Raw genomic sequence first — 20,031 nt, 5'->3', positions numbered from 1 at the left:
ACTGGATATTTGATGATGCCAGCAAGGGGAAAGTGAGAGATGTGAGGAGAGAGTAAAGAGAGAAGAAAGCTGAGAAACCAGAAGAGGGAGCTGTTCTCCCACATGGGGCGTCTGGCCTTGATTGCACTCCCTAAAAGAAGTCCAAAGTGGAAAGGAGCATAATCACATAGGAATTTTATAACCCAAACACACAGCACAGATGCTAAATTCACATGTGCCAAAGATTTATGACCGTTGTCGTGACTAATATCACATCTGCTGATTAATATTTTTGTAATTGGTGCAAGCTGTTTTGTCAGTAGGGAAAAGCCACAAGGAGATGGGCTGTCTCGCTCACGAAACATTTCCATAACTCCCAGTGGATGTGAATCTGTCTCAGCTTGCGGGAGAAAATAGGGAGGGGATCAAACCGAACGGGGAGGGAAGGACTAAGAAGAAGGAATGTAATGAGATCTCATCATATGATTTCTGTTTTGTTTTTTTCTCCTTTTTTAAATTTTTTTTTTTTAAAGCTAAACTCTGATTACATCGTTGCAATTTGGGGATGTTAGTAACTTTTTCCAGAACCTCTCAGCTCTCTGTTTCTCAAGCTCTTTTTTTTTTTTTCAGCAACCAACAGCATATTTTCCCTTGCCTCTTTTTTTCCTGCCTTCTTCTCCTTTCAGCGTGACGTGTGAGTGGAGTTCCTGCCCTTGTCTCTGGCAGTAAAGCTTTGAGTGCAGGAGAGAAGGAACCCGTGCGGCGGCGGTCACTGACTCTGACCTGCCACGGGCGAGATGGATTGGAGGTGTAAACAAGAAGGAGCCGAGAGCTTTCTGGCCTGAGTGTGTGTTCTTTGTCCTCTCAGGAGGGGGGAGGAATCCGGACTAGGTGGAGGGAGGAAGCCAAGAAGACCAGGAGAAAGTGGACGAGTTGTTGGGCTGTGTCGCTTGTGGGCAAAGGTGAATGAGAAGGAGCAGCTGAGGAGTCTGTTTGAGAGAGGAAGAGGAGGAGGAGCGCTCCGCTGAGGGGAAACCAGCACTAACAAGACAGGATGAGGTATCAAGGCAGGGTAAGATCTACCTTAAGATGCTCTCTGTTGTGTTTGAAACACTCACTGCTGCATACAGGTTTGGATTCAGGTGTTTTTAGAGTGTGTGGCACTCACACACTAAAGATCTGAGCCACCATGGAGACAGCACAAAGGGAAAAGCAAAGCGGACCAATGACTCACTCTGGAACTCCTCTTTCCACCCTCATGATTTGTGTACATGTTGAGGTTTTTGTTCAGGCATTAACTCAAACCAAAGCTGGATAATTTCTCCACCAGTTTCAGCCTCCAGCACATTAGTGTTAGAGAGAACCAGCTGTGGTAGAAGACCAGCTCACTCCACGACGCAGTGGAGGGGCAAGCCTTATAAGGAATGCAATTTGTATGTAGTCGGCCTTGCAGAGCTCAGTTGTGGAGCCTGGAGCCAAGTTCTCTTCCTAACCCTCATCGCTGGCTGCAACTCCAGCTGCAACTACAAACTTACAAATTCCACCAAAGCCGTCTGCGAGTCAGAGTCAGACCCTGCACAGAGCAATCGAGCAATGCCTTTCAAAGTACGCCATCTCTGCATGCCTCAGCCAGTTCTCTGACAATAAAATCAGTAGGGATTAAAGCGTTTTCGGTTTGCATCTCCGCCTCTGGGGTTCAGGTCTCTAGGGTACCTTAGCCAGAGACATAAAGACAATCCTCACTTCTTTTCATAGTTCATTTCAGTGTCTTTTCTTTTGCGAGATGTTCCTGAGGATCAACCCTGAAAGTTTCATGAGTAAACAAGGCATGTAGTTCATGCAGTGTATTAGTTTGCTCTGGTAAAAAATAAAAATAAAAAAACATCTGCTGCTGAGCCCAATTCTGACTGATGGTGACCCATTCCTACTAGAAAGGGTTTTAGTGTTTTAGTTTGTCTGTTCACTTTTTGAGGATTGACAGCACATTTTGAGTATGATTAAGGTCTGGGCACATTACCTGGCCTCTGCAGGACTTGATGACATGCTTAGGAGGCAATGCACCTATTTTATTCAATTATTTCAAATCAGGAATGCGTCTTGAATTCGCACAATTGTGGTTCTTTATTGTAAAAACACAAAATCTTGCTGAGTATTTTTGGTCTAGTTTCTAGTGCAAATGAAATAAGACTAAACTACAACATGGGGAAGATATCTTTATTTAAGTGAAATGATCTGCCAATGTAACAAGTACTATTTCATCAATACTAATGAATTATTGACTTAAAATAAGCTCCTATATCTTACTGAAAAGTCACTTATAAGTTAGTTTTGCCTATTTTCAAGTGTACTAAGGTATTTGACTAGAAACTAGACCAAAAATGCTTGGTAAGATTTTGTGTTCTTGCAGAGTTGAAGACCAGAGCAGAATATTGCTGATCTAAGAAGTTAGAAATGTCAATGTTTTCATCCCTGAGCCGCTCAGTTCTAACTTTTTCCATGTTGCGCTTCGCTCCGTCATGTTGGGAAAGGTATTACTCATCGTGAAACCTTTCCTGCATCATTGGGTGAAGTTGCTCTTAGAGGATGTTTGGTTACTATTCTTTTTTCAAGGCAAAGTAAGTCCACCAACTTCCTTAGACAAGAGGCGACTGTTGAATGGTCTCAGGATGCTTCTCTGTTGGGATGGAACAAGACTCCAGGGAAGATTCCACCTTCCTTCGATGAACAACCCTTTTCCCAGATGTCCTAAACTTTTCTTCCCTGGAGAAAATGCCTCCACTTCAGTCTTCTGTAGTCCAGTTTCATAATGTTGATGTTTTGCTTGCCCAGAACTGGGTTCTGTGAAGGCCTCACTTGTATTTGCCTGATGATATTTTTAACAAGTTCTGCACTAAAAGTAATGAGAATAATGGAGTGTAGTCAACTTTCTCCTTAAGTTGACTTGAGAACGATTGTTGAAAAGACGCTAACAGGTCATTTTGCGGTAGGGCTAAAATTAGAATTTGTGATTAAGTTAATTCCCAATAAATTTAATTAACTTTGCAGTTAACTCCATTTCACCTGATCACACTGCACAACAACCTAAGTTACTACCATAAAAACCTTTTGTTTTGTTAAAAGTAAGATTTCCGTCAGTCTCTCAACGTTTGGCCACGACTGTAGCTTTGGATAAAGGCCTCTTATTGCTGGAAGTTGTTTGGGTCCAGTGATGCAATTCCTGGAACTGAGACAAAAAGCAAACTCATGACTTGAAATTAATAGGGCCTTCAAGGGAGTGTTTTGCTGTTTTGGAGTTGAATTAAAGCAATGGGGATTTAGCTCCTGTAGCCTGCAGCATTACGCAGAACTGACAGACGTTTTGTACCCTGTATACATGCTGTCTGCCAACTATGTACTACAGAGGACTGCAAATGTCATGAGTCATCCCTCATTCCTTTATAATGTATTTTGTAAAGAGCCTTTACAGGTATAAATATTTGGAGCAACATGACTTTAGACCAGGGGTGCCCAAAGTCGGTCCTGGAGGGCCGGCATCCTGCACGTTTTAGTTCTCTCCCTGGTTTAACACACCTGGATCCAATGATGGCTCGTTAGAAGGCCTAAGTAGAACATTGAGTTGCTGAAAATGTTGTTAGTACCACCAGGGAGAGAACTAAAACATGCAGGATGCACACACACACACACACCAACATTTGGATATATTCCCAGAAATTAAATTGATTGACTTTCTTTGAGTTGCCATTTCTGAAGCTTACTCTAAGCTCGTGTTTGCGGCCATAGTTCTGATCTAACATCAAACTACGTCCAAGTTTAAGCCATGTAGTGATTGATTAGAAGTGAAGTCGAAGAATTTGGACGTATTCTTCATTCATTTCTTAATCCACTTTTGCAATGCACCAGTTCCACCTGCAGTGACATGGAGCCTCAGAATGATGCTACCACCTCCATGCGAGACGCTTCAGTCTACCCAAACATGGATATTACATTTAATTTCCATTTGAGACCTACAAAGTATTTTTAAATTTTGAATTTAATTGGAGATTATACTTTTCTGGAGGATATATAGAGCTTTGTTAACCCTCAATATGTTCACAGATGTTCCTGCATCTTCCAGTTTCTTGAGTCTTTGTGTTCCCTGGGTTGTTCCTCAGCATTCTGACCTTTTACTTTACATCTAAGGGTGACCATTTGTATCAAAGGATTACAATTTTTGCCTCTCCAGGATAAAATATTCTAAACTCAAGGGGTAAACTTGTGGGGGGGTTTTTCTACAAACTGGACCCTGTAGCTTTTAATGTGTGTCACTCCCCTGCAGCCTATCAGTATAGGAATTTGAGATTATTTGCATCACCACGTGAACGTCACATTCCCACATGGCTATCACTGGAAACTCAACTGTGGTTTTTGTGGAACAAAAGCATGGTGTGTACCGAGTCTGTGATCTCAGAATTCCTTACATGCATCCTTTGGAAAAACTGTGACAGTGAACTGAATTTACTATCTGTAGGAAGGCCACCTACAAGTGGTGGAACAATCCTCCTGAGGTGAAAGCTAGAGGAGGGGCTATGGTGGAAGTGTTTGCTGACTTTCCTCTGCTCTTGGCTCTCTTCCACTGTTGTCCTTGTGTGTTTTTTTTTGCATGGACTTTCCTGCATCAAGGGTCCGGAGATAATGACCTCTTAGCAGCATTAACAGGCCAAATGAGACCCCTGAGAGACTCTTGCACACATTAAAAACAGAAGTCCTGTGGATGTCTACCCCCTTTGTTCCACTTTTTGCTTGTTTTTTTGTATTTTTCCTTTGTGAATGTGAAACAGAAGAACTTCTCTCATGACCAAGCCTTTTGGTACTAAACACAGTGTGCTCTTAGCTTGCTTGGGGTGTGGTGGAACAATTTCACCCTAAATTACGTCTCTGGATTACTATCACCGGTAAGTATCAACCGATATGAATGCCTCTTTGTATTTGTGTTTGCATGTAAGTGCTAGTGTGTTCTTGGTCTTACAAAAAGGCCAAACTGAGAATATTTCTGCGATGTTTGCCACCATGGTGCAGTTGATATGAACACATATTGTCATAGTTGTGCTGATTAAACCCTGACTGGGGACGCAGCAGTGTGTCTACTGTACATACATCGTAATCTCAACTTCACAACAGAAGATTTTAAACGGCTCCACCGTTTAACATTGGGAAGGAGAGGTGGAACTTTTACTAATCTGCAAGCAAAATGTTGTAAAAGTTCCACTAATCTAAGATTATATAGCTATTGTGCCCCTGTATGATGTGATTTATAAGTTTAAAAACGTCATTTGGTATGTATTCTTATTCTGAGCACCAGATGTTGGTGGGGTCACAGTTGAGAAAATGTGGAATGAGTCAGAAAAAACGGGTGCTTCTGTGCCCTCTGCTGGTAAAATACAAAACTACACTCTTGCCTTATTCAACCCATGAATAATGACCGTGTTTGTGCAGGAGGTGGATGAAGGACGAGTGCGCCTGATGATGGAGAGTGCCCTCACAGCCCGGGACAGGGTCGGAGTGCAGGACTTTGTCCTGCTGGAAAACTACAACAGCGAGGCCGCCTTCATAGAGAACCTGCGGAGACGCTTCAGGGAAAACCTCATCTATGTACCTACTACCACTTCTCTTCAAATGCTTTAAAATAAAATCACTTTGTGCTGTGTATTTGACTATAATTTCTCTTCCCTCAATATTTTCCCCTCAGACGTATATCGGCTCGGTGCTGGTGTCAGTGAACCCATACAAGGAGCTGGAGATTTACTCCAAGCAGCAGATGGAGCGTTACCGAGGAGTCAGCTTCTATGAAATATCTCCTCACATGTGAGTCACTGCGTACTCCTCATTCATTGTTGAATGTTTTTTCTTGAGAATATTAGAAACTGAAAACTGCTCTTATAGCTGATTAGTTCTGTCCCTCCGACTCTTGAAAAGTCAAACGTATTCATTTCTCTTTACACCTTATGGTATTTCTAAGTAATAATAATAATAACAACAATAATAATAATGTAGTTATAAAAGATTAGGGCTGAATGATATTCAGGAAAAACTTTTCCCACTTTTCTATCATTACTCTGTCCCTAAGATCAATACCTGTTGTTGGCATAAAAGATAGAGAAAGGCCGTGTTACTGATCAAATATAATACGAACATTCAGAGTTTGTATGCATTACACTTGCAAGTCATTATATATTATATTGTACTTTTACTACTAGGGATTTCACTGTAGATTGTTTCCCCTCATTACTGATCCAAGTTTTTAACAACAGGCAACTGTGTGATGCCAAAAGTACGTGTAATATCTCACTAAAATAGGCTAACTCTAGAAAAATAACACGTTGTACACATTGATATTTCATGGTATCATTGTTTTGAAACATCTTAACTCTTAGCAGGTAGAGTTTCAGCTGCTCTCTGCAAAATCTCCCCGAGCTTAGGTGGAGATTTCTGAGCCTCGTGGTTCAATCAAAGCCCACATGACACATACAGAAGGAAAACTGAAGGTGTCTCTCTTTAAAAATTATTGTCATTGTTTGAAAACTAAAATCACATTTGGTAGATCAAAAAGCACCGTAGGAAAAAAATCCTGTTGTTTAATACAAGTAACTGAGACACATTTAATCTAAATTCCTGTCATGTTTAATTAAATTCTTGTGGACATGCCTATGTCCTGTTGGATCTGATTCATATATGAGCTTACATTTTTTCATAAATAAATATTTGACTAATTTAAAATGAAATCTTTCAACACCCTTGAGGCCTCACAATCAGATCTGGCAAAAGTCAAATCGGACAGCCTATCTTTAAAAGATTTTTGACGAATGTTAACTTATTTGTCATGTGTTTTCAGCCTTGTGGTGAAATCCAATTCCCTATGATGTAAAAAAAATATTTTCAAGTCTCAAATTGACCATTGGAAAAAAACAAAAAAACCTCCTGTTTTTAGATTTAAATTTCTATCTCATTTTGTCACTAAAGCTTCTTTGGTGATATTTTGTATTTCCTAAAGCTACGCCATATCAGACAACACATACCGGGCCATGCGAACAGAGAGGAGGGATCAGTGTATCCTCATATCAGGTGAGAGTGGGGCAGGTAAGACAGAGGCCTCCAAGAAGATCCTCCTCTACTTCGCCGTCACCTGCCCCACTAATGATCACATGCTGACCCTCGGTGACCGTCTGCTGCAGTCCAACCCTGTCCTGGAGGTGCGCGTATAACATAAGTGTATAACATTTGGTGTTATATACACTTCTTTTAGATACTTCATGTCAATCAAGTTATTTTAAGTTGTGTTTAGTGCAAACGCTTCAAATCCATTGTGTGGTTTCTTTCTTTGTGCAGGCTTTCGGTAATGCCAAAACACTGAGAAATGACAACTCCAGCCGCTTTGGGAAATACATGGATATCCAGTTTGACTTCAAAGTAAATTTAGTTTTTGTTTTTCCAGAATGGCAGTTCATCCGGAATGGTTTTAAACCCTCAATTAAAATCTAACCATTTCTTTCCGGTCTCAATGCTTTGTGGGTTTTTTTTTCTAGGGTGCAACAATGGGTGGTCATATTCTGAATTACCTGCTGGAGAAATCCCGGGTGGTGCACCAGAACCACGGGGAAAGAAATTTCCACGTCTTCTATCAGCTCCTTGATGGAGGAGACGATAACCTGCTCAACACGCTGAACCTAGAGAGGAACCCTCACAGCTACCGCTACCTGGTTAAAGTACTTCAGCTCTCCGAACTACCTGTTGTCCAACAGAGGATCGTGCAGCTTCGTTGTCATTTGGGTTTTCAAATTGCTTTCTTTAGGGAAGCTGTCCAAGAGTGAGCTCCATAAGTGACAAGAACAACTGGAGAGTTGTGAGGAAGGCCCTGGACGTGATCGGCTTCACCGCAGAGGAAGTGCAGGTAACAAATACGGACCTGATTATTTGTTTACTTGCGTTGCCTGGACCAATATCAATGCAACAATTTAAACGTTTTAAATTCAGTTCAGTTTATTTACATGGTGGCAATTTAGGACAAACGTAATCTCAGTCCAGTTTGCAAGAGAAATAAATTTAGTTCAGTTCAAATTTAAATTACTGCAGAAGAGTCTAGTCGTATCAAGGGATACAGATCTGGGCACATACAGTTCAGTTCAATCCAATTTATGATACCGTACAAGTTCAGATGATTATTTATTAAAAAGTTTTCCATCTAAGGAAACCCAGCCAGTTGCATGGAGTCGTTGGCTTTGCAGAAATGTTGCAATCCCTCATTCTGAGCAAGCATGTAGCAACAGTGGAGAGGAACAACTTCCTTTTAACAGGAAGACATCTCCAGCATAACCAGATTGGGTATGAGCATCTGCTTTCTATGCAAAAGAAAAACAAGAAGAGGCATTTCTATGGGATAAATATAAAGGACACAATGGTAGCAAAATTTAGAAACAATGCATACTGTTATTTTATTAGTGTTGGATTCTAACTAAAGAGCCACAGGACAACTTGATTAAATTGAAAAAAAAAATGATTCAATATTTATAATTCTATAAGCCTTTCAAACCAAACTGGTTGTTTTCAGTGTCTTGCTCAGCTGTTTGTCCCATCTGTTTGCCTCAGAAACTGCTGAACATCATCGCCAGTGTTCTCCATCTGGGCAACACTCTGTTCGGGGAAGGAGAGGAAGGAGAAACTTATATCACCACAGAGACCCAGCTATCAAATGCTGCAAAGGTCAGAGTAGTCTCTGTGGTATTTCTACATGCCGAAATATGCCAAAAAAACACAAAACTAAACAAACAAAAAAACCGACACAGCTGAGAGCACATGTGCTGTTTTTGTCTTGCAGCTGCTGGGTGTCGATGGCTCCGCCCTGAAGGAGGCCCTCACTCACAAGAAACTCACAGCCAAAGGAGAGGAGGTTAGTGTCCTCTCAAGCTTGATCCACATCTGTTTACGTGTGTGCTGATTGTCTTGTCTTTGTGGATTAATTACAGATGATCAGCCCACTGAATTTTGAACAGGCAGTCTCGGCCCGTGACGCTTTGGCGAAGGCCGTGTACGGCCGGACCTTTAATTGGTTGGTGGAGAAGATCAACCAGTCACTCACTCTGAAGGTGCAGGAACAGTTGCAGAAACTCGGTCGTTGTGCTGCAGGGTTACTCGTGTGTTTTAACACTGATGTGTGTTTTGCAGGCGGAAACCTACCACAGCAGCAAAGACGCCTCGATCATTGGGCTTCTTGATATTTACGGTTTTGAGGTCCTGCAGCACAACAGGTGCAACTAACCCTTTTGTGCATGAATTATGATCCTTTATGTCAGAATTTTTTTCCAAAGTGTTTTTGATTTTCTTGACGCACAAAAACAATCTACTAAAAGAAAAAAGATTTCTAGGGTTTTTTTTCTAGGTGATCAATTGTAATTTTCTCCAAATACAAAGTTGTTTGGAAAATACATCAGTAGTATTGTTTGTCAGGTGTTACTTGATGTCACGATATTTTTTTTACCTGCATGAGTCGTCCACAGTAGAAGGAGGGACTGGGCTGGTCGGCATCTTTTTCACCTGTCCACCATATTGGATTTAACAAATAAAAGTTTCTTGCACTTGCAGTGGATGGCCCGTAGTTGATAGCATATAGTAAGATGTACTAGTGTCCATTTCAGTGGTCTGTGTGCATTTGTAACATAAAAGTCCACAAGAAACCGGCTTTTAGATAGCTGCCCACTGCAGTGACCGCTATCAAAGGGCTAATCTTCATTTCTCCACTTTGTGTTGGACGCTTTTTAAAAGTCTTTTGTAAACAAATGTCTGTTTCACATGTCATTTGTGAAACAGACGCAAATGTCTGTTTCAGTCTTCTAATGGACGAGTGAGTTAATTCTAAGTCTTCCATTAGTTTTGAGCAGTTCTGCATCAACTACTGCAATGAGAAGCTGCAGCAGCTCTTCATAGAGCTCACCCTCAGGTCCGAGCAGGAGGAGTATGAGACGGAAGGAATTGCCGTGAGTCTATTTTTCTTTTTCCCACTTGGTCGTCAAAACAAACCACTTTGTCACGTTTGTTCGTAGTTGTGTGCACGTAGCAACATAACATTGGCCTCCGTAAAACACAGTGGGAGACGGTGCAGTACTTTGACAACAAGATCATTTGTGACCTGATAGAGGAGAAGCACAAAGGCATCATCTCCATTCTGGTTTGTATGAGCTGCATATGGTCTCTTCTTTCCATCTGTCGCTGGCGGGCTCTAAGGGAACTCTCTTTCAGGATGAGGAGTGCCTGAGACCGGGAGAGACTGGTGATATTTCCTTTTTGGAGAAGCTGGAGGACACAGTTGGCGGCCATCCACATTTTATCACGTATGAACCATCAAAAACATAAGTACAGGCTCACATACACTCCCATAGTATTTGATTAAATGTCCCTTAGCAAATTACTGCCAGACCACACATAATGAACCAACCTATAGCATCATTTTTGGCTGGATAGTAGATAGTAGTATTTCATTGCATGGACCCTGCCTTTAAATACAGGACATCTTGAAAAAGATTGAGTATTAGACTTTGAAACCCTGTCCTGATGCTTGTTTAGTTTTCCGTTTGAGGTCATTGTTCAAAATCCAAACTCTGTCGAGGTTTCACTCAACATGACCCACATTGACCCCCTCAGACATAAATTATTTTACTTAACCAGACAAAATGACTCCCGTTTCAGTTCAAGATTGCCAAAATTGTTTCCACTTCCTAAATGCCAGAGTCGTTTCAATGAGTTAGATCTGAAAGAGTGGCAAGTTATTCTGTCTTGATATCGCTGAATGTCTTTCAGGCACAAGTTGGCGAATGGAAAAACTCGCAGGGTAATGAGCAGGGAGGAGTTCAGGCTGCTGCACTACGCAGGAGAGGTCAACTATAATGTCAACGGTAAAATAGATAAATTCTTTAAAGAAGAGTCGATTATTTAATAATAAACGGTGTTTCTTTTTTTTTTTTCAGGTTTCCTGGATAAGAACAACGACTTGCTGAACAGGAATCTAAAAGAGGTGATGGGAATGTAAAAACGAACACAAGAGGGCTTTGCAGCACCTTTCTGAAATGATAGAGTTTTATTCATTGTTTCTGTGAAGAGGAAGGGGAGGGCGTGTCATCCTGCGTTGTTGACTTGTGGTTTTGTGGTTTGGTTTTTGTCTAGGTCATGTGCCAGTCAGAAAACCAGATCCTAAGTCACTGCTTCCGCAGGGAGGAAGTGATCGACCAAAAACGTCCAGAGATGGTGCGAATGATTTTCTCACAGCCTTAAAACTCTTATTTTACCTTTTAGGCCATTTATTTCATACAGCACATAACTCTGTTCTCTGTGTTGCATGCAAAAACAAACCTTCAATGTTGTGCCACAGTTTGTTGGTTCTGTCTTTCTTCTTTTAGGCTGCTTCCCAGTTTAAAAACAGCCTGATGAAGCTAATGGAGATCCTCATGTCTAAAGAGCCGTCCTACGTTCGCTGTATCAAACCTAATGATGCCAAGCAGCCAGGTACATCCAGATTCCTCCTGAAAATCACTTGGAAATTACTAGTTTCAAATTAAATAATCTTTGAAGCACATCTTATCTTAAAAATAACAACAACAAAAAAACCCCGAGATATGGTGGAAATAGGTTATAGATAATGTTAGGGTGCCACATTTATTTTGACCCCTGGCCAAGAGGAGTAAAATATAACCTCACAAAAACGGAAAAATCCAACCTTTAATTTGTTAAGTAGTTTAGCTGTGCCACACCAAACAACCCTAGTTTTAATTCATGTTTTACTTTTTAAAATTGGTCGGAGAATCCAGGAACTTTTAATTCATAATCATTGACTTATGCAACACAGAAGCCATTTTCTTTAAGCCCTTAACCACAAGACTGGGCAAGAACCCATCTTGCTAGTAATAATCATGAGGATGATGCTGGAGGGGGTAAAAAAAATTTCCAAAGTTCACTGATCAGAAACTGCAGTAAACAGTGATCACCATAACAAGCATCAAATGGCATCTACATGACGACTGGTTGTGTGGGAGTGATGCCAGAATAAAACACATTTTCTTTCCAATATCACAAAAGTGAACTTTTGGACAATGCTGTGCTCTACTGTGAAACTGGAACCGTGTTTGTTTGGTAAGATTGAGCTTTTTTTGGCAACAAGCACTTCGTTTGGCTTTGGGATGAAAACAGGTTGTTGTGAAGTGAGAGCAGAATAATTATATGAAACACAAACGTTCTTCCCTGGCCATCTCATGCTCCAGACCTAAATCTTATAGAAACCCAAACTGCATAAATATACTTAGGCTAAATGTAGACTTTTCTGCATTTCCCAGTTTGAGATTTTACTGCAATAAACGATAAATGCGTTTCGAAACTTTTTACTCATCCTTTACCCGGGTTGTTGATGAATTTAGCATCACTATAAATGATCATCTCACTTCTGTCATCAGAACTATAGAGACACAAAACCCTGAACCAAGTCCAGTTAAAATCTTAGTTGAGAGACATATTGTTATTATAATATTATTATAGCTGGTTGTTTCCTGAGGCCTTAAAATAAATATGTTTTGTGAAAAAAAAACACAGAGATCCGACACAAGGACTCCCCTTTCAGCCAGAGCTTTTACTGGTACGAGGTGGAATGAGCTGGTTGACTCCCACCAGCCCTGCCTCAGTGAGCATCAGTAGTCCAGTTTAAAGTTACCATGGTAACTTCTCATACAAAAGTACATTTGGACACAAATCTGACAGAGTGTAGTGTAAGTTGCCATGTAAGCGTATGTTTTCTTGTATTTAAGTCATCTAAATAAGTTCTGATTGCTGAAAGGAAACTTCTCTTTTCTGAACACACGAATGAAGCTGGACCCTGGATGGAGTCTGAATCTTACGAGACATATCACATATAAGATATCCAAATAAATGTGCTCAGTCAGAAAAAGAGTGATCATGAGTTTTTACACTACACTATATCTCTCCTTTAATAAAGAAAGATTGCTTTCTTGAAAGTTTGTAGTAGCGGTGAGTCTGAAAACCAGATGCATCACCGAAAAGAAAAAAGATTAGGTCATGTTTAATTTGAAGAATTAGTGTAAATCATTATGTTCAGGTTCCTCATTAACTGTAATGATAATGTGCTTTAGATGACATAGATGTAATACGAAAATGCTGTCCTCCCACAGGACGTTTTGATGAAGTTCTGGTGAGACACCAGGTGAAATACTTGGGTCTGATGGAGAACCTGAGAGTCCGGCGCGCTGGCTTCGCCTATCGCCGTCGCTTTGAGGCGTTCTTGCAGAGGTGACCCGCACTAACCTCTCCATTTCTTTTAGAGTCTGCTCATTCTTTCCAACTGGTACATTTTAAATGGCATTTAATTGCAACTTAGGTACAAGCCCCTGTGTCCTGAGACGTGGCCCAACTGGAACGGAAAACTGGCTGATGGGGTTTCTGCTTTGGTGAACAACCTGGGCTACAAACCAGAAGAGTACAAACTGGGCAGGTAAACAGAGGACAAAGTGGCAAGAGTTTTTGAAAACAGATCTAAAAGGCAATGTTCATTACCACATTACCAATCTGCAGTTAATCAATCAATTCTGCTGCAATGCCAGAAATTGAATGGAATGGTGTTAAACCACAATGTGGTCCAGAAACATTTATCAACATCTAATTCATCATAAAGTCAATGAATCCTTTCAACAAGTGCAGGAAGTGTAGATTTTGCAATTTCAGATGTGACCCAGCTGTAAATGTGAGTCAAGGTTGAAAGTGTAGTTAATTTCCATGGAGCAGAGGATCACTCTTCTGTTTGGTGTCTCTTTTTCTGTAGGTCAAAGATCTTCATCCGTTTCCCAAAAACTCTCTTCGCCACAGAAGATGCCCTAGAGGCAAAAAAGCCAGAGATCGGTAAGAGATCACAAATATCTTATGTTAACATGACACACGTAAAACTTTGATTAGAGGACCAGAAAGGTCACAGTTGTAAAACCTTTGCCTCTCACTTTCACAGTAAATACATCCAACACTAGAGCTGCACTGATCTGAGTTTTGTGATTTACGTCTAATCATATTTTTTTTTATAAAGCTTTGACCTCCTGATGCTTATTTTAGGCATTTCCGATTTCTCTTTAAGATCTGCACTCTTTTTATTTGGCATGGGCTCAAATTCCAGCAATTTCTGCCCATAGATCTAAACATAAAACATTTCATTGACACTAAAAATGAATAACTTTGAATCCTCCCACCTAAGTAACAAAATCCACACCATATAATGTCCTCTGATTACACTGGCAGGTTCATGGTTTGAAAAAAGTGCAGATGTGTGAGTTCCCAGCCAGCCAATCACCAGTCAGGACATTGCAAACTGAGTCCTCTGTCCATATTTATTTCATTCACAATAAACTGGCCTCATTAAGCAACGTGATGAACATTAAGGTGAACTCCATGGTGAATCAGGAACTCGGGACCATCTTCATAAATTTCATATCCAAAATGTGTTTTTGATTTTTCTGTGCTGTTTTTCTCCAGCTGTGACGCTGCAGAAGTGTTGGCGAGGCTACAGGGAAAGAGCCAATTATCAGCGCATCAGACATGCAGGTCACTACAAACGTCCTCCCTGGGCTTAACGGCTTCTTAGTGTTGTGTCTTTCAGCTGGAAACTACATTTTACTTTACTCCTATGAGGATGTAAGCTGAGTTTTTGATTTAATACGTTACCTTCAGCAAAGACTAATGTGTGCATGTATCTGTTTGCATAGTTATCGTGATCCAGTCTGGGTGGCGAGGGATGAAAGCACGCAGGAGGGCTAAAAGGCGCCGCGAGGCAGCTCAGTTGATACGCAGGTGAAGGACTAATGCGTTGGTTTGGATCATTTTTACAGATTTCCTTTTTCTGTCCACACAAGTTTCTAAAAAAAAAAATAATAATTTTTTTCATTTTAGGTTCATAAAGGGCTTCATCAACCGTCATGAGGAGTACTGCGACGACAACGATTACTTCCTGGATCATGTACGCTGCTCCTTCCTGAAACATCTGAGGAAAAATCTCCCCAGGAGCGTTTTGGACAAGAGCTGGCCGACACCTCCTGCTTTGCTTGTTGAGGTAAGAGCAATGCGAACAATATGTCCTTCAGCTGGCTAAAGCCACTACATGGGTATATAACACACAACACTCTCCTCATACTGTTGTATTCCCGGCAGGCCTCTGAGCATCTCCAAGGGCTTCACATGCAGAACATGGTCATCAAGTACTGCAGGAGAGTCCAACCTGAATGGAAGAAGCAGGTACGTGTTGCAGCAAATCCAACAATTATTGTTACCTCTGGTAAAGATGATTATAAATAGATTCATTTTTTATTTTGGGGGCAGGAGGCGAGAATCCAACTTTTCATTTGAGTTCATTTGTTCACTGGGAGGTAAAATCTGATTTTTACTAAATTACCTGCCACCCACAATAATTCCTACAAAATGGCATTTTTGTAACTTATACTTTACTCTTTTAGATTGGCCAGAAAGTCTTGAAACGTGTAACAAGCAACTCGTTACAAGTTTCATATGAATATATGGTGCAAGAAAGAGATTAATCTCTGTTAGCCAGTGTTAAAAATGGGGAACACAAGCAAAAATGCAATTCAGTTTGGGTTGTCGTATGTTATAGGAACCCAACTACTTGCCTAGAGGTGTATACATATACTCATATACAGCTCTGGAAAAAAAGAGACCTCTTAAAATTACCAGTTTCTCTGATTTCACTCTTTACAGGTAAATGTTTGAGTAAAATCAACATTGTTCTTTTATTCTATAAACTACTGGCGGCATGTCTCTGAAATTCCAAGCAAAAATGTTGTTTTTATTTACAGAAAATGAGAAATGGTAAAAAAAAAAAAAGATGCAGTGCTTTCAGACATCAAATAATGCAAAGAAAACAATTCATATTCATTTAGAAACAGCAATGCTAATGTTTTAACTCAGAAATCAGGTTCAGAAATCAGTATTTGGTTGGTATTCTCAATCGTCATGAGGAGTACTCATGACGATTGACGATTGAAATGCTTATTTTAGGCAAGCAGAGTGGTGACGTAACTTTTTTCTGAGCTGTGCAACCCAACTAATTATTAAAAAGTTAAAAAATGACAGAACTGTGTCAAACAAGGCTGAAGGAGGACACAAGTTGATCTTGCTGCCACAAACATTAGGTAGATTGGTAATTGCGGTTAAAAAACATCTCCAAACTCACTGTTAGAAAACTGCAGCAAAGAGTGTCGTCTTGGGATAATCAAGACTCAACTATCATCAGCCAAATGTCATTCTGTTGTTTCAGAGGCATGCCAGCAAGAAAAAAAAACATTTTCTGTCATGCCTTATAAGTTATCACTAGGATGTTGACTGGAACAGTGTGCTTTGGTTAGCTGGGTCTAACAAACAGTCTGATACTTATAATGACACTGGAGGATTTGTGATGTGGGTCTGCTGCTCTCCCAAAGGACCAGAGAGCAGGAGACTTCAAATAAGTCTCCATAAAACTAAAACACTGGATATTTATTCAAAACATGGCAAATAAATACAGAAATGGGTCAGCTGACATAATAACAACCTCCTTCTGTGACCATCCTTCTTTTGCAAGATTCCTGTAGAGTGAGTTGAAGAGAGGAGAGTGTAAAAGAGGTTCTGGATGTTTTACACATCTTTACCTGGAACGTCAGTGACTGTCCTCGCTCTGTCAGTGTAAATTAACCTCAGAGTGTTTTACTTTGCTTGACTTCTCTGTTTCCTTCAGATGATGCAAAAGGTTGTAGCCAGTGAGATCTTCAAGGATCAGAAGGGCAGCTATCCTCAAAGTGTTGGGAGGCTGTTTTTGGATACCAGGCTTGGTAAATCTTCTCACATCCCATGTTTACCTCTGTGTCATGAACAGAGATGTCACAGACTCTTTCCATTGCTTCACAGAGCGAGAGCAAATCAGCTTAAAAGTCCTCCAGACTCTCGGGAGTGAAAAAGTGCAGGTGGGATTAAACATAGTGAAGAACGATAAACAAACGCTCCCTGGCAGTAACATGCATTCCTTGTTTTTCTCAGTATGGAGTCTCCGTCGTAAAGTACGACAGGAGGGGCTTCAAGCCTCGTCCCCGCCAGTTGCTCCTCACCAACTCCTTCGCAGTGTTGGTGGACCGGACCAAGATCAAGCAGAGGTTGGACTACGCCGCTCTGAGAGGTGAAAACCAACAGCAGAGGTTGAAGATGTGAAAAAACTTTTACATCTTGTTTTTTTTCTTAACCTCCAACAAATGTTTCTGAATTTCTGGAACTATCCCAGCATGGTTGATAAGGTGGTATGGAAAGAGACCTACTACTCTACCTTGTACAGGTTAGCGTAGGTCTACTGGTTGTGCAAAACATGTTCACTACATTTTTTTTTTTTACACAAAATCATTCGGAGGTAGTGAGATGTTAGGATAAGAATGAGCTTGCTTTAGGACCTCTTGTCACTCAACATTTACTCTTGCATGAGAAAATGGCTGCAAACTAACGTGTAATTATAAAACAGCACTGGCATTTCACAAACTGTAATGTTTAGTGCTTGCGTCACAATTGGTGACTGTATGATATAAAGCACTTTTAACTGCCTTGTTGCTGAAATGTGCTACACAATTAAACTGGAATTGATTTGAATTGAAGCGTACATCTTTGAAAAGCATTAGTAAAGCGTCCTGTGCAACCAAAACCAACATTTGGTTTCTGACTGCTAAGGAAACAATAACCAGCTTACCAAACATTCTGGAGTTCAGCTTCCATTGCTTTGTAACGGCGCAGTGACCGTTAATTATGACTTGACAACTGGGAGGTTTTTGCTTATTTTACAAACAAAAAAATATGAACTTATAGCCTCCAAATTTTTTTCTGCTTTTTTTTTTAAGCACTTAGCTTTTACAATCAGTTCATACACAAATGGAAGCATAAAAACGTGCAAAATATGAATTGTGCAACCTACGTCACCTTTAGAGTTAAAGGAATCAAAAATTTAGTTTTACAGTCATTTGAGTTTAATATGGGTTTTCTTTCTAATCAGGCATCTTTGTGAGCTCTCTCTGTGACGGGATGGTTGTTCTGCGCATGCCGTGCGAGGACAACAAACAGAAGGTACTGCAGGATGTGCTGCTTATCTGTGTGAATCAAAAATGCAGCTAGTTCAATCCCAGCTGTGCCTCCCTCAGGGCGACGCCGTGCTGCACTGCAGCCATGTGATCGAACTGGTGACCAAACTGGCCATGATGGCCAGCAAGACCAACTACGTCAACGTCAGCCCTGGCAGGTCAGAACTTTTTTACTGCTCTGGTCTTCCGGAGTGATGAATTTTGCGAACTGAACTCACAATCTCGTTCTGTCCTGGTCGTGCTACATGGCGTGTGGATCGCAGCATTCGGTTTACCGTGTCCAGAACCAAGGAGGGAATAATAGATTTCATCAGGGGTTCAGAGTTGAAGGTGGCCAAAGGCAAAAGAGGACATCTGCTGGTGGTGAGTCAGCGACTGTTCTCCGGTCACGCAGAGAGGCTGCGTGGGAGGGAGTCTCTGTTTTTGTATGAAAAAAAACAACCCCTTCCATCCAGCTGACTGTGTTGAAACTGTGTTTTCCTCTTCAGACCGCCCCTCAGAGCAGCGCCACATGAAGATCCATTAATCAGCAGGAAGATAGTCAGGATGGACGATGCTGAAGTCGGCATCAGATTTGAAGCTTCGTATTTGGCACTTAAGGGCTCTTTCACTGCTTTCAGATAATCTGCACTGTTTTAAAGCACCTCCAGCTCAACATCAAAGATACTTAAGCTGCTGCAGCACTGTTCACTTATCATGCCATGAACAGGTGGATATCAGTAAATTAGAATATGATAATAAAAAAAAAAAAAGTTGATTCAACCCTTAAATTCAACAAGTGAATCTAAGAAATTTTCAAGACTGACCACAAACAACGATGCATTCTCATTAGGTCAATTTGAATGATTTTTGCTTTTTTGAAAACCTAAGGTTTGGTTTCTCAGAAAATTGGATTATTAATGACAAAAGGGATTTTTAATACAGAAATGCTACAGCCCACACAGTCATGGGGATGACTGCTGACTTGGCAGAGGTCCAGCAAACCATGTTTCAAAACCCCCAGGTTGTGCCACAAAATGTCATTTCTAAAGAATCTTGATATTTGCAAAGGACCGTGTCCACTCATTGGAAGGTTAAGTGGAGGGGAAAAAGGCTTAATTGAGAAGATTGTGGGACAAAACTCAGGCAAGAGTTTTGATTTTTAAAACGTGTAAACAGAGATTTGAGTGATTCAAGAACCACTAAACGGAAATATCCAGGACATAAACTAAAAGTGTCCTATTACTGATGTTGATTCACTCCTTTCTCGGAGACATTAGAAGTGCCTTTCTTGGATGAAAAAGAATAAATATTGAACAGATTTCAACAGTTAATGATTTGTGAAACATTTTGTTCAGTTTTGATATTTAGACAACCATACTATTTATAAAAAATCTGAACACAAATTGTCTTAAAGAGTCTGAATCAGAGCAGAATCATTTAGTACAGACTAAACTTCTCTAAATGATGGTTTTCAAGAAGAACTCCATACAAGTTGCCAACACAACAAGGTCCCACAAATAATTGTAAACAAGTGTAGAACAATTTGACAAGTGTTTCAGAATTGAAAAGGTTTGAACACAAAGAATAAATGTTTCACAAATTGTGTTTCTGATGACCTGGAATTAGTCTAGAATAATCAGGTCTGAACTGAGACTCTAAATCTGAGATGCAGTTTCAAGCACAAACACGGTGGTGGTTGCAAAGGACCAAAACGCAGGAAAAACACAGAGGAAGAAGTAAAGCAAAAAGCAATGAAAACCGGTGAGTTCATATGCTGAGGGAACAGTGGAGAAAGACACGGGGTGAATGCATGGTAGTTAAAGAGTAAAGAACAGCTGTGGAAGAGAGCAAACAGGCAGACTGAGGGAAGAAGAAGAGACTAAATTGAGACCCAAAGAAAGTCCAA

At 40.6% G+C, this 20,031-nt stretch overlaps 1 protein-coding gene across 2 annotated transcripts; it reads left to right on the top strand.

Moving 5' to 3' along the window:
- The first annotated feature begins 464 nt into the window (after nucleotides 1-464).
- LOC122844627 (unconventional myosin-Ic-like) lies at nucleotides 465-19,997 on the top strand. 2 transcript variants are annotated; one of them, XM_044140291.1, is made up of 33 exons: nucleotides 465-673; nucleotides 848-1,051; nucleotides 5,452-5,607; nucleotides 5,705-5,820; nucleotides 7,007-7,205; nucleotides 7,342-7,422; nucleotides 7,539-7,718; nucleotides 7,805-7,903; nucleotides 8,599-8,712; nucleotides 8,828-8,899; nucleotides 8,976-9,095; nucleotides 9,175-9,257; nucleotides 9,878-9,983; nucleotides 10,094-10,174; nucleotides 10,246-10,337; nucleotides 10,804-10,898; nucleotides 10,971-11,017; nucleotides 11,167-11,247; nucleotides 11,400-11,505; nucleotides 13,176-13,293; nucleotides 13,382-13,495; nucleotides 13,823-13,899; nucleotides 14,521-14,589; nucleotides 14,751-14,835; nucleotides 14,935-15,094; nucleotides 15,193-15,276; nucleotides 16,769-16,862; nucleotides 16,939-16,994; nucleotides 17,068-17,203; nucleotides 18,059-18,129; nucleotides 18,204-18,301; nucleotides 18,407-18,506; nucleotides 18,632-19,997. In XM_044140291.1, exons 2-33 carry the CDS (start codon nucleotides 1,034-1,036, stop codon nucleotides 18,656-18,658), a joined length of 3,135 nt encoding a protein of 1,044 aa, XP_043996226.1. In that variant the 5' UTR covers nucleotides 465-673; nucleotides 848-1,033; the 3' UTR covers nucleotides 18,659-19,997. The 2 variants fall into 2 exon arrangements, with proteins under 2 accessions (XP_043996226.1, XP_043996227.1); XM_044140292.1 differs by lacking the exons at nucleotides 465-673; nucleotides 848-1,051 and adding an exon at nucleotides 4,455-4,910.
- Nucleotides 19,998-20,031: the final 34 nt, after the last annotated feature.

The sequence above is a fragment of the Gambusia affinis genome, linkage group LG15 (genome assembly GCF_019740435.1).
Source record: "Gambusia affinis linkage group LG15, SWU_Gaff_1.0, whole genome shotgun sequence".
Lineage (NCBI taxonomy): Eukaryota > Metazoa > Chordata > Actinopteri > Cyprinodontiformes > Poeciliidae > Gambusia > Gambusia affinis.
The sequence above is the reverse complement of the archived record's forward strand: the minus strand, read 5'-3'. Positions and strand labels throughout refer to the sequence as shown.

Coding starts and splice junctions, on each gene's coding strand:
- LOC122844627 (XM_044140291.1), top strand. Junction 7,719..7,804: donor GCTACCGCTACCTGGTTAAA/GTACTTCAGCTC, acceptor TGCTTTCTTTAG/GGAAGCTGTCCAAGAGTGAG. Junction 9,984..10,093: donor ATGAGACGGAAGGAATTGCC/GTGAGTCTATTT, acceptor CGTAAAACACAG/TGGGAGACGGTGCAGTACTT.